The sequence below is a fragment of the Hyperolius riggenbachi genome, chromosome 6 (assembly GCF_040937935.1).
Source record: "Hyperolius riggenbachi isolate aHypRig1 chromosome 6, aHypRig1.pri, whole genome shotgun sequence".
NCBI lineage: Eukaryota > Metazoa > Chordata > Amphibia > Anura > Hyperoliidae > Hyperolius > Hyperolius riggenbachi.
In genome coordinates, this window is record NC_090651.1 from 103517552 (window position 1) to 103532524 (window position 14973).

Below are 14973 nucleotides of genomic sequence, written 5' to 3' on the forward strand. Positions count from 1 at the left end.
GTCGCGGGCTTTATTATTGGGGGGGGTATGGTGAAAGTAAAGAACTGGTGTGCGATCGTGTTGGGTCCACAGAATATCGATCACGGTTGTTGTGTCGGTCAGTTTATGTGTGTTCACGTGTAAATAAAGTTAAATGGTTATGGAGTTTACAATAAAGTTGGTTGTTTGTTATACCCCCTTGTTACCCCCCAATAAACAATGGCCGCGGCCTGTAAAATGGCAAGGTGGTGTGTGTCTCATTTATTTAATAAGTGGTAGATGTTTAATGTTTGAAGTTTAACCACTTCCAGATTCCGGGTGGTTTGGCTGATCTGTGCTGCGGGGGCTCTTCAGCCCGCAGCACAGATCAGAAATCAGCCAGGGCGATCAGACCTCCCCCCTTTTTTCCCCACTAGGGGGATGTCCTGCTGGGGGGGTCTGATCGCCGCCGCGCTGCTGTGCCTAGCGGGGGGGGGGCTCTTCAAAGCCCCCCTCCGCAGCACTAGTCCTCCCTCTGCCTCCTTCCCTCCCTCTCCCGTCCCCTGTGTGCGGCGCAGGACGGAAAGCCGTCCTGCGCCGGATAGGATAGGCTTTAGCCTATCAGATGCCGGCGATCCCCGGCCAATCAGAGGCCGGGGATCGCCGATCTCCTCTACGGCGCTGCTGCTGCGCAGCGCCGTATATATGTAAACACCGGGGAAGATCTTCCCCGCGTGTTTACATTTACCCTGCGAGCCGCGATCGGAGGCTCGCAGGGTGTTCACGGAGACACCCTCCGTGAACTGACATGGAACGGCCGCTCGTACGAGCGGCCGTTTCCATGGAAACCACTTCAGGATTCAGGGGCGTAGTTAAGCGTACGCAGAATCCTGAAGTGGTTAATAATGTTGAATGCATTCCCATGTATTCCCTGTACTCTATCTATTCTGAACAGAAATCGTTTATCAGAAACCTGCTCAAAAACAATAACGAACATATTTTAATTAGCGTTCAGGTGACAAATGACCCACATAAATGGATCACATGCCGAAAGGTTTGACACATTTTGGTATCTGGTAAAATGTTAGTCCTATTCTGTTGACCTGAGTGGGGTTGCTCACATATGTATGCAGCTAGTGATATTTTTGTATTGCTCAATGGCACAAAATATTACCTACACTGATCAGGAACCATAACAAAACAGGAGGAAGTCTTGTCTAGTCAGTATAGTAGAGCCTTTATAGTTTGATTAACAAAAATGGGGACACCGGGAGCCCAATATAGTGTAGTAAGCAAAACAATAGGTTGGAATTGAAAAGTATATCGTGTATATACTCACAAAAGTGGGTTACCTCCTAGGTAACCACTGTACAGGCAGGTGAGGAGATTAGACCTGTCCTCACTCAGGATTAAAAGTCGCTCTCTGTAGATCAGGAAAAAAGAGATGGGGATCAACCCCCCCACCAGGGGTGGATATTGGTAATATAAGAGTGAACAGAGGCACCAGCAGGATAAAAGGTACTAAAAAGTTTAAAATTCCTCAGGAGGTGGTGGTGGACTCGCCTCCTTGAAGTAGAAAAGATACTGTCAGCTTTCCTCAGGCAACAACTGTCAGCTTTTTAACAACAACAGGTTTATTTATATACTCCAGATAACCATGCAACACGTTTCGCAGGTATATTCCTGCTTCCTCAGGCAATAACAAATAGGAGTACACGCAGTACAGTCTCAAGGTCACGAGATCAGAGGCGCTTATCGTGACCTTGAGACTGTACTGCATGTGCTCCTATTTGTTATTGCCTGAGGAAGCAGGAATATACCTGCGAAACGCGTTGCATGGTTGTCTGGAGTATATAAATCAACCTGTTGTTGTTAAAAAGCTGACAGTATCTTGTCTACTTCAAGGAGGCGAGTCCACCACCTCCACCTCCTGAGGAATTTTAAACTTTTTAGTACCTTTTATCCTGCTGGCGCCTCTGTTCACTCTTATATTATTTATAGTTTGATTAGCTACAACATGAGAAGAAACTGAGTGCCCTGAGCAGCAACAGAAAGAGTCTCTAGACAAATAACATTTATATTGCGCTTTTATCCTGGTGGAATCAAAGCGCTCGAGCCTCTAGGGCGCGCTGTTTAGGCAGTAGCAGTGTTAGGGAGTCTTGCCCAAGTTCTCCTACTGAATAGGTGCTGGGTTACTGCACAGGAAGAGACAAGATTCAAACCTGATCTCCTTTACCATTACTCTATTCAGCCACAACATAACCAGGAAATGTACTTCTATATTTTGACACGGGCAGGGAAATCTTGGACTTCCTGGCCAGGTCACTGGTTACATCCACATCATTGGTTATATTGCATCACATGGTGCAGAGAACATGTCAGTAGGGGAGTGTAATGGGCTCAGCTCCCAGTTGCGTTTAGCAGCGTACTCTTCCTTCATTCATTACTAAATGGATCAAAGATTTCCCAAAAATCAAAAATATTTTAACTGCTAATGATAAGTAGGTCCCTATAAGACTTTCAAAATGATACAGTTTTATAATGAGGCTGATATAGAAATATAGTTGCAAAGACAACTGGAGTGAAAGTAAATCAGTTGCACAGAACAACCTTTCATTCAGCGATTACTATGCTGGAGGCAACTGCTTCGCCAGTTTTGCGCTACACCACCTTGTCTTTTCAAACAATTTCCACAAAATATTGACATTCTCAAAGGCATCTGTTAAAAGTCAGCCTCAGGCCCAAATGTTTTCCTAATCCTATGTAGACAAGCTCTTTTTATCCATGTCAAATAAACTGATAAAGTGTCTGATCAAAAGCCTCTTCCAGCAGCACAGACCTTCATAGCCACAGGCTGCTATCTTCTCAGAAGATCTGTCTGAGCTCCACCCATCGCAACAGAGCAACAGATCAGCAGAAGTCCTGCTCACAGAGCCTACTACAGTAGAGTCTCGGTTATCCTGCACAGACGGGGATCAGGTAATATTGGATAAGTGTAATTTCTGGTTGCCTGAGACTCAATGTTAAAGCGAACCTTAAGTCTACTGGGACATCGGAGGGGAGCTGCGAGGGCACCGATCGGCTGCTGGGGGCTGAGGGAAGCCCCAGGTGAGTAAATCTCATTTTTTTTAGTAGACTTAAGGTTCGCTTTAAGGCTTAGCAAATATAGTACTATACCCCACTCTATATACCTACCATGAACTCAGTCTTAAATGCTAAAACACAGTCATTTAAAGTATATTAACCTTGGGAGAGCTATGGAACGCGGTCTTTAAGCACATCAGAGCCCATAAACAGCCTAAGGACTTAGAAGAACACTCATATACACAGATATATATTTAATTCAAAGCACGTTTTATGAAAATATTCTATGTATAACTTTTATATCTCGGCTGTCTGTACGAGTACTTAGCATACTGTCTTCTGTCAACAGTGATATGCTCCTATTTATTGCCTGAGGAAGTGGGATATACCTGCGAAACGCGTTGCACCTTGTTCGGAGTATGTAAATAAACTGATTTTTGCTTAAAATGGCAATTTGTGGTGTCTGTTTTGGAGGGGTAAGTCCACCGCTACCTACTTCATTTTATAAATTTTAAAGAAATGGCACCTCTGTACTACTATTGCATCTGGAAGAGGAAGTTCAGGCTTGCAGTCGCATGACCACCATTTCTCCAGAATTTAGCAGGTACTCAGTCTTTAAAATATACTGTTACTGGAATGTAGAAAATGGGCTAGGTCTCCTGTCAACAGATGTTTTCCATGGGGTTCCCCTTTAAAGTAACCCAAGGTGTGAGACCTGTGGAAGCTGCCATATTTATTTCCTTTTAAACAATACCAGATGCCTGGCAGCCCAGCTCTTCTTTCTGGTCAGTAGGATCTAAATCACAATTCTGAAACAAGCATGCAGCTAATCTTGTCAGATTTGTCATATTTGTATAAAATTAGATACATACCTAAAGAGAGGGAAGCCTCAGGATCCTATTGAGGCTTCCCTCCCTGCTCTGAAGTCTCCCGTTGCTGAGCGCGGCCCCCCAGAAGATTAGCGTCAATGCCATGCAGCTCTTCTTCCTCCAGTGTGACCGCGCAATAGCGGACCCGGCCAAACCGCGGGCTTCGTGGTGCTGCACATGGACGCAGCGGGCAGGTTCGCGTGTCCACACTTCAGGAAGTAAAGCTGTGCAGTCCCGATGTGGAAGAGGTTCGTGCTCCGCAACAGGGGGCTTCAGATCAGCGAGGGAAGCCTCAATAGGATCCTGAGGCTTCCCTCTAGGTATCTATCTGATTTTGATCCCTCTGGATCACTTTAAAGTATAAAGGTGCGTACACACGCACTACCGCCGGCAATGCCGGGTCCACCGGACCCTCCCGCTGGGAGGACGTTCAGCCAACAGTAGCATGTGTGCATGCGCTGTCGGCAGACTGTACACACGCACTACTGTTACTGAAACACCCACCCAGCGGGAGGGTCTGATGGACCCATCGTTGCCGGCGGTAGTGCGCGTGTACGAACTTTTAAAGGCAGAGGATCAGCAGGACAGCCAGGCAATGTGCATTATTTAAAAAGAAACAAACATGTCAGCCTCCATATTCCTCTCACCTTGGGGTCCCTTTAAACCAGGGGTCAGGAACCTTTCTGTCTGAGAGAGCCATAAACGCCACATATTTTAAAATGTAATTCCGTGAGAGCCGTATAATATGTTTCAAACTGGGACAGTAGAGCTCATGTTCCTGTTGCCATGGTGATGTGTATACAGTTGATCCACCAGGCAGCGGCAGTGTCAAACACGTCTTCAGCTTCTCTTGAGGATTCATGAACCTCAGCAATTTTCCCGAGACCCAGGCAGGAGAAATACCAACTAACAGCTTGTACAATTAGCTAGCTGACTTGGGGGTTGATTCACTTCGTAGGATAAGATCCCTGCACTTTGGCCCAATAGGCTGCCTGTCAAGTGACAGACAGCCTATTGGCCCAATCAAAGTGTGGGTATCTCGTCCTACAAAATCACTGGACCTGACAGGATCTAGAGTTGGACAATAGGAGTAGCCATTATTTGTTTTAGGGGAGCGCGAGTAAGCTAGCAGTGCATGCTACAGCAGTAGCGTGCACTACTTTGAAAATGTTACTTGAGCTGCCACAGTAAGCTGTGCTGCTTGAGCAGTGCAGCTTAGTGAATCAATCTCTACTGATTTGTCTGTGAGCCAGATGTAGCTATCAAAAGAGCCACATCTGGCTCCCGTGCCATAGGTTCCCTACCCCTGCTTTAAACAATGTTACTATATAGTGATGTTGTTGCTTTCTTTATATAATGTTAATTCTGATTTAAAACAAAAATGTTACTGTGGCTTGCTTGGCCCAGATGAACATCGCACAGCAGCAACAAAAGCCTTCACAATGAAAAGTGACTGTTGTCCATCTGCCAAGTAGATTTCTATGGTGTAACTTAGAAAAAACGGAAGGGAATGTGTCTGCTTGCTCTGAACGCCGCCTCCATATTTTCTGCCAGATAATTTTCACCCAGCGCTGCCACAAGGTAGGATTGTGGGAGGATAAGTGTATCTCCTTCTTGACATATTTAAAGCTTACAGGATATGTGACCTATTCAGAGCGTATAAAAACTGAGCTTGAATAGCGTATACAAATCTAGCAATGAAAAATCCCGGTTTCATAACAGCACAAATTATTTCAGTCACTAAAGCAACCCGAACGTTTACACATCAAAAGGATTAATTAGTCAAAGTTTCTAAGTCTTCCTCACTCCACCCTGTTTAATATTTCCTGAAACTACACAGGCATGTTAATGGGAATCAGGAAAGCTGTAACTCCACTTTCGACAGTCTTTTGGCTGAAATAACTTGATGCGCAAGTTAACTTATAAATATTCTAAATCAGCCTCCAAGTAAAACCTAACTGTCCCTCCCTAGCTTTATTGTATGCTTCCACATGGCCCTAGGCTTAAAGTGGACCTTAAAGAGACACTGAAGCGAGAATAAATCTCGCTTCTTGTCTCATAGTTAGCAAGGGCATGTGTGCCCCTGCTAAATCGCCGCTATCCCGCGGCTAAACGAGGGTCCCTGACCCCCCAAACACCCCCCGCAAAATCTACGACCAACTTGGTCGTAGATTTTGCTGCTGTTGAGGCAGGGCTAACGGCTGCAGCCCTGCCTCTCAGAGCCGTCTATCAGCGGCGCATCGCCGCCTCTCCCCCGCCCCTCTCAGTGAAGGAAGACTGAGAGGGGCGGGGGAGAGGCGGAGATACGCGCTGACAGACGCGCGTGAGGCAGGGCTGCGGCCATTAGCCCTGCCTCAATGCGGAAGAGGGGATGCGCTGCACGGAGGGGATTTCGGGGGGTAAGGGACTTCCGTTTAGCCGCGGGATAGCGGCGTTTTAGCAGGGGCACACATGCCCCTTCTGACTATGAGGTCTGAAGCGAGATTTATTCTCGCTTCAGACTCTCTTTAACTCTTGCACAGGACAAAGGGAGAACATAGAGAAATGCACCCTGTATACATTTAGAGAGTTTAGCCTGTCTAATTCCCCCTCATTTGTGTCTAATCACAAGTTGTAATTTGAACTATCCCCTGTGTCACATGACTGCCATGGCAGAGATGGAAAATAAGCTCATTTGAAAGCACAGGATGTTAACAATATGTCTGCTTTCATGAATCAGGAAGTAGAAACAGTGCAGAATTATAGCAGGATTTGTATCAGCTGTAACAAAGAAATGTTTTTTGTTTAAAGGTTATTATGCTGTTGTGTATCTTTCAGAGCAGAGAGGACGGTCTGAGTTCAGGTCCGCTTTAATGAATGTGTATGTGAACTCAGGAACCCAGTTGCAAACAGACGCTCAACTAAACTGCCTGATTGTTGCCTGATTTTGGTCTGACGACGATCAGCCATGTGTGCACGTGGCAAGTGGTTAGATCCGGCAGAACAATTCACATGACCGTTGGGTTGATTTCGTACAGTTGGCCACGTGTATATAACGTCGTTTAAAGCCGTATTTGTTTTGAATGCGACTATGTTGTGCAGTTGGTTTTTTCACTTGTTCGCACAGTGTTTAAATTAGGTGACCGTTAAGATGGTTGGTGCATGGAAAATACAAGTCATGTCAGCGATTTGTGGTGGTGTCGGTCATGTCATGGTGTTGGTCATGCACCTTGTTGGACGTGTGTACGAGGCTTAAAGGACCAGTATTGTGAAAATGTAAAAATTCAAAATACATTTAAACACATACAAATGAAAAGTTCATTTCTTCCAGAGTAAAATGAGCCATAAATTACTTTTCTCCTATGTTGCTGTCACTTACAGGAGATAGTATAAATTTGACAGAACCGACAGGTTTTGAACTAGCTCATCTCTTCATGGGGAGTTCTCAAGGTTTTCTTTATTTTCAAAAGCACTTAGTGGATGGCAGTTGATCCATCCAACTGGCCAAAAAAACGTGCATACATGTTGGTGTGGTGGCCTGCATCTTTGTATAGATCCTTTTCAAGCAGTGTCTTTAGTATGAAGGCCACGCTGAGAGTCCCCAATGAAGAGATGGACTAGTCCAAAACCTTACTGTAAGTGAAGGCAAGATAGGAGAAAAGTAATTTATTGCTCATTTTACTCTGTAAGAAACTTACTTCTTATCTGTATGTGTTTACAGGTTTTTAAATTTTATAATTTCTCGTGATAGTGGTCCTTTAAGCCTGTGGCTGGATAGTGTAATGGTTAAGGGTTCTGCCTCTGACACAGGAGACCTGGGTTCGAATCTCGGCTCTGCCTGTTCAGTAAGCCAGCACCTATTCAGTAGAAGACCTTGGGCAAGACTCCCTAACACTGCTACTGCCTATAGAGCGCGTCCTAGTGGCTGCAGCTCTGGCGCTTTGAGTCCGCCAGGAGAAAAGCGCGATATAAATGTTCTGTGTTTGTTGTTGTTTGTTTGTTAAAGGGATACTGTAGGGGGTCGGGGGAAAATGAGCTGAACTTACCCGGGGCTTCTAACGGTCCCCCGCAGACATCCTGTGTTGGCGCAGCCACTCACCGATGCTCCGGCCCCGCCTCCGGTTCACTTCTGGAATTTCTAACTTTAAAGTCAGAAAACCACTGCGCCTGCGTTGCCGTGTCCTCGCTCCCGCTGATGTCATCAAGAGCGCACAGCGCAGGCCCAGTATGGTCTGTGTCTGCGCAGTACACTCCTGGTGACATCAGCGGGAGCGAGGACACGGGCGTGCAGGCGCAGTGGTTTTCTGACTTTAAAGTCAGAAATTCCAGAAGTGAACTGGAGGTGGGGCCGGAGCATCGGTGAGTGGCTGCGCCAACACAGGATGTCTGCGGGGGACCATTAGAAGCCCCGGGTAAGTTCAGCTCATTTTCCCCCGACCCCCCTACAGTATCCCTTTAAGCTCTTCTTACAAACACAATTCCACCCATAACCATTGGATGACACATCTGCTGCTTTCTTTGGGAAGATTCTTTCCCTCAACAAAGGAGTCTCTATGAAGTCAGCAGGACTGTATGATTGACCCTTCTCTGCCCCTTTAGTGTAACTTTTAGCAAGCAGCAGAGGAAGAGCTAACCTATTAGTGCCTGTAGCAACTGTCAGGCTTCACGCAGAAACTCCTGCCCTCATTCCCCAAATTAATTGAGCCCCATTATGCATCTCTAGCCAGCAAGGGCAGATGAAAATCTGCACTATTAAAACTTTGTTAAGAATGTAGAACAGAAGTTGGTGGAAGGAAACACACACACACACAATGTCTTGCTTCTCTAGAAAACAATAAGCATTCAGGAGAATCTCAGAACAGAACCAATAATGCATTAGAGCTGCAATATTCCCCAATAGGCAATATAAGGCTGGTTTCAGGTAATTAAAAGTGCTGTTATCCTTTAAGGCACATCAATGATGCAAACCCAGTTATGCAATCAGCAAACGCGTGTCTGTCCTTATTCTGACATGCCGTTCTCCTGAATTATGTGACGTTCTGGATGTACATAAACTTATGGGACGCCCATATAAAAAGATGCCAGTCGCTTATAGTAGTGGCATCTAAAAATACTTTTAATGATTTTATGTATATAAACCTGACTTAAAGGGAACCTAAACTGGGAAGGAAATGGATTTTTCCTTTTAAAATAATACCAGTTGCCTGACTCTCCTGCTGATCCTGTGTCTCTAATGCTTTCAGCCACAGCCCCTCAACAAGCATGCAGATCAGTTGCTCTGCCTCTGACTGAAGTCAGACTGGATTAGCTGCATGCTTGTTTCAGGTGTGTGATTCAGCCACTACTGCAGCCAAAGAGATCAGCAGGGCTGCCAAGCAACTGGTATTGTTTAAAAGGAAACATCCATATCCCTCTCAGTTAAAGGACTTACGAGGCCAAGTTATGGAAAAAAAGTTAATTACCTGCTTCACCTTTTACGGCACGGAGGACGCCGTCCGCGCCCTCCGTGCCGATCCGCCGGGTCCCCCCGCTCGTCAGCCCCCTGGGGATGGCTCCCAACCCCACGGCCGGGTCGGCTCCCCTGCCTCTCCCAAAATGGCCGCTCGCTTTGGCCGCGGCTGCGCAGTCCGCATAGCCGCGAGTGCGGCTGCGCAGCTCTAGGGCCAACCTCCCCGATCCACGCTACGTAGCGTGGATCGGGGAGGTTGGCCCTAGAGCTGCGCAGCCGCACTCGCGGCTATGCGGACTGCGCAGCCGCGGCCAGAGCGAGCGGCCATTTTGGGAGAGGCAGGGGAGCCGACCCGGCCGTGGGGTCGGGAGCCATCCCCGGGGGGGCTGACGAGCGGGGGGACCCGGCGGATCGGCACGGAGGGCGCGGACGGCGTCCTCCGTGCCGTATAAGGTGAAGCAGGTAATTAACTTTTTTATCATTACTTGGCCTCGTAAGTCCTTTAAACGTGTGGTTGTTTTTATATCTATCTGGAGTTAAACTTTAAAGTGAACCCGAGGTGAGAAGGATATGTAGGCTGCTATATTTATTTCCTTTTAAACAATACCAGTTGCCGAGCAGCCCTGCTGATCTGTTTGGCTGCAGCATTGTCTGTATAACACCAGAAACACGCATGCAGCTAATATTGTAAGATCTGACAATATTGTCAGAAACACCTGATCTGCTGCATGCTTGTTCAGAGTATATGGCTGAGAGTATTAGAGGCAGAGGATCAGCAGGGCTGCCAGGTAACTGGTATTGCTTAAAAGGCAGCCTACATATCACTCTCACCTCGGGTTCACTTTAAAATGCGATAAGGACATATGACGATAGTAGATTGTTAGCCCCTCTTATAGACAATTAGTGTCAAAACAATATGTTGTGTTAAGTGCTGCAGAGAATGGCATCACTATATATATATATATATAAATAAACATATAATCTATTTTCTTTCCCACTTTTATAATGAATGTAGTAGCTATTTTGAGTGGTACAGGTGGGTGCAAAAATTGAAAGGGGGGGGTGTCAAGGGGCGGAGCTTTATAAGATCCCTAGGGTGTGTACACACTACAAATTTTAACTGGCCAAACTTAGGATTTCCATTTAGTATGAGAGCTCACCTAATACAATCTGTTCATAGTACAGCATTCAAAATATGTTGGCCCTGATACTAGATGGAAGTGGTACAATTGGCCAATCATAATTGGTAGTGTGTACACATCCTACGATTTGGCTTTGTAGAGAAAATGTAAGAATTTAATGAACAACATGTACACTTGGGAGGAGAGTTAAAAGATGGATCTACTAGAAATCAGTGCGCCAAGTTGCTTGTCTGCTCAATCAATCAATTTTGGCCAAAAATCGATGAATCTCACGGGACAAAAGATATTAATCAATTGGTAGCAGATTGGGAGCACAATGAAGGCCCCTGTCATTACACGACATTGAACAGTGCAACGCTGTGGGTCTGATAGATTTGTATCAGTTTTCATACTGAAATCTAAAAAAAAAAAAATCAATGCCAAGCGTGTTCAGGATTCTATACCTTCTCTGATCAGTTTTGATTTGAGAGGGTTCTGATTGATGAATCTGGTGGCCAGTTATAAATGTAACCTTGATACAATGACATAAACTGAAGCATGTTCTATTGCCCCCTGCTTTCCTGCTGTGTCTAAATCAAACTTTTGGACATGACCCACAACAGTGGTTACACAATACTATTTTTATCTTATACTAAATTGCACAAAACAATATTTAAAGTATGGAAGTGAATATAAATAAGAAAGGCAATACTTTGGGTACAGCAAAGAACAGGAAGATCCCTGCACTCTCTGTGGTTTGCATGCAAAGCATTGTGCATAGCAGGTGCAGGCCAACCTCACTTTGTGAACCAGTCACATCAGACAAGGTTGTCACAGCAAGTTCCTCCAAATGTGAAGCTAATCTATTGTGGTCAGGAAACAGTCATGTGAAACTGAAGTGGTTAAGGAAAAATACTATTAAGACAGAATCCCAGTCAAGTTTTCCTTCTATTTCTCACATTTTTGTTGTTTTTTTTTCAGGCTAGAAATATGTCTTCCAGTCAAATTAAACTAACTTCCCACAGGGCTTCTTACATCGAGTGCTGTTAAAGCGGTATTGTCACCATAAAAATCAAATTTCAACAGCAACTGGTCTGAGTGTATTAAGTGATAAAGATGCTAATCCTGCATTCAAAACTTGCAAAACTTTTTCTGCTGTTATGGTTTGTAATTATCACATACTTTAGTAGCACTGGCCCTAGTGCCAAACAGTGCCAAAGAGTTGAATGCTGGGAGTTCTTTTTATCTATAATATATTCCTCCTCTTTCATTTATTTCCCTATCTAGCTGCTTATCAGAAACACCCTCTGATTACTTGTGTTTACAAGCAAGGCTGAGGTGACTCAGTGATTGGATGTGTAAATAAAAAATAGACAGTGCAGTTGTTAGTATACACCTCAGTGGGAGTGTCTGAAGACTCCGGGAGGAGGGCAGCTAATGAATACACAATGAGCAAAAGAAGGGAGGGGGGAAACAAGAGTCAGGGAGGATATGATGTCAGCATTAGCTTGGCAAGATGGCCACTGCCTAAAATAGGATTTTCTGCTTTTCCTTTATAAAATTCACAGGAATCATTACGTGGATAGCACAATACATCTGTTATGTAAGTAGAAGTAGTATTTATCTACTTATATATGTGTTTTTTATTTCTAGGTTAGCATGGGTGTCGCTTGTTCTTTAAAACAGGGCAGGAGATTTGGGTGCAGACAGCGCTACCATAGGCCGTAATCGGTATTACGGCTATAGCTTTGCTCAGTGAGTAATTTGGGCCGCGTCAAAGGATGGAGCTTAAATTACTTTTAAGACAATGTAATTCGGCCGCAAGCAATAGCTGGAAGCCGAATTACATCATTCCCCCACTATCCATGGTGGTCTGGAGGGGGAATAGTAATTAGCACCCCCATGCAGGAGCAGGGAGATTTGGGCGCAGGATAAAGCCGATATATGGCTTTATATATTGCCTTTATCCTGCGCCAAAATCTCCTGGTGGCTATTTAATAGGTATGCTCTTATATACCTTATCTAAACACCTAATCTTGAGCATAAAGTCCCAGGACTACGACTTCCTCTGTGTCCCTCTAGCTGGCTCTTATCTCTGAGTGGCTGGCTAGAGTAGGCAAGGCCCCACCCCTTCCTGTAGGTTCTGCAAGGGTGAATGGCAGCTTACAACTCTGGCCTGAAATGCAGCACTGCCATAATCCATCTCACATGCTGGCGGAGAAGGCAGCCACCTCAGTCACATGACCACATCATCCACAACAAAACTGTGAAGAATTGCAGGAATAGTGGTGTTTATTTCTAATTTAAGCAGTGAGCCGCAGTGGCGAGTGGAACACAAGTATACTCGTGATGTTTTGCTGGCCAGAGTTAAGATTTAGATTCATGTTACTGGAATTCAATCAGTCAGCTTTTATGGGGGTAAACTGGTCAATTGCAAAGGCTCTGTGTCCCTCTGGGACCCCCAAATCAGGAATCGCTAAAGTTCCAAGAACTCTACAGTCAGTACAGTACTAAATGTAAGGGGCCTAATGTTCTTTTTTTAGTGGGTCTCATTTTACCTAAAACTGTCCCTGGAATCAACAATGAAAAATCAGCAGTTCTATCTTCTGATTATTTTCTCTAGATCTAGTTGCTTAACATTAAAAAAAAATACTCCAAATAGATACCGACCCCAGTGCTAGTGAATAGTATTGATACCTAAAAAGATCATAAAAATGATCTTGAAGTATTGATAAATATTGATACCTAAAAAGAATAATCTTGAAATAGACATTCTGCCGGAAAACCGCCGTTTATTTATTTAGATAGCCATTAGCTTTACTACTTAACTATTATTATTTGCATTTTCATTTCTATATGCATGTTGTCTTCTGTAGCACTGATAAACTATCCTGCTTCTCAGATCACTGAACCACGGTGGTTGCCATGATGTGGTGAACCACTGATGGTTTCCAATTAAACTATTAAGGTGAAGAACATTCCAACAGGGGATGCAGACATCATCACAGCAGCTTCTAAATAAGAATCCATTATCCCAATAAGTAAGCAATATGGTGGCGCATTCACTAAATGCAGAAACTAGTTTTCTCTTTACAGCAGTTTAGTGAATACACCTCAAGGAACCTTCTCAGGGCAATGACGTAACGACACAATGCATCCCCTAATTACGTGCACTTTGTCAACCCTTTCAACAGGGCATACTCATTGAATTCTTAGATGGATACAACAACTTACACTGGATAAATGGCATGTAGTACAGAGGAGCCCCTTACTAGTTCACAGTGGAAGTATATCAGTTCAACCAAAGAGTTTGTAGTAGTGGACGTCTTCTTGACGAGAATCAGTTCAACCAGCGCCACATCTGAATTTGGCTGAGCTGGTCTGGTAATCCCTCATCCTAACTTTACAAAACACACTCAGCAGAAACATATTATTACTGTTCGAATGAACTGATGCAAGTCCAACCACTTTTTCCTTAAAAACATCAGCATGTCCCAATACAAAGGCATTAAATCTGCATAAAAATAAAAGCATGTATAAATGTCATTTCTTGCATTTCTTTTTGTGCTTTGGCACAAATGTCGCCCATTGCCTGGTCAGTAGCTGACCCGGTGCACTTGAATTACACCCAATATCCAGTGTGTAGCATATGTTGCACAGTGCTGTACAGGCTATTGGTTATATCACTCAGAACACTATACCACTCACCATGGCAAGTGTTCACCTGCAGTAACAAGTGGACTCCATACAAGTACTGAGTGCCTCCTACACAAATCAATCTACAACATTATACTGAAATACTGTAGGTTATAGAGAAGGATTACTTACAGTTATAGCCAAGAGCCTTTCCTTCAGCAGTTCAGCTTCTTCCATCCTGTAAAGTTACAGAGAAAGCATTCAGGACCCGACAGGAGTGAGAGTAACTGCAGCACAGCTGAAATAAGCAGCTGTGGGTTACAAGCTAAGAGCTTAGTGTGGAGGAGTGAAGTACAGAGTTTCTTAATGGGCTGAAGCTAGTCTGAATGGATCAGCCCAGACAGGCTCATGTGAGAAGGGTGTGCTCTACAGTCAGCCTCTCACATAGCTGGTGGTATTATTACTGACAGGCAGCAATGACACACACACAGCATAAGTTTCTATCTTAACAAGCTGTCAGCCCTTTGGCTTAAGTACATTGATTGTATTACCCTGTGCGCTTTATTGTTACGTCATACTGTTTCCAGTAGGCAGCATTATTCAGCACTGACTGTGTTTCTCTAAGTTTTTACATCAGCGAGGTATAAAGGTCATGTCTATGAATTGCAGTGTTTGTTTAACAATACATGCAAATGCATAATGGCTAGCTTTGTTCCAGAAAGTCTACAATAGAGGAAAAGTATCTGCTAATTAGGAATACTTATATGGAATGCTGCTTTGCAGGGACAATTTTGGGTAAAGTGGGACCCTACTATTTTGAGCAGGGCTGGATTTACCATAAGGCACTGTAGGCACATGCCTACAGGCGCCTGATGAT

General features: G+C 44.5%; 1 protein-coding gene across 1 annotated transcript in view; it reads right to left on the reverse strand.

Annotated features, from left to right (window-relative positions):
- The window catches only part of PALMD (palmdelphin), a 127345-nt gene extending 112771 nt beyond the window's left edge, over window positions 1-14574 (reverse strand). The window contains exon 1 of the mRNA XM_068242584.1: window positions 14289-14574. Coding sequence (XP_068098685.1) covers window positions 14289-14333 — 45 coding nt within the window. The 5' untranslated portion in view covers window positions 14334-14574. The remainder of the gene's footprint in view (window positions 1-14288) is intronic.
- Window positions 14575-14973: the final 399 nt, after the last annotated feature.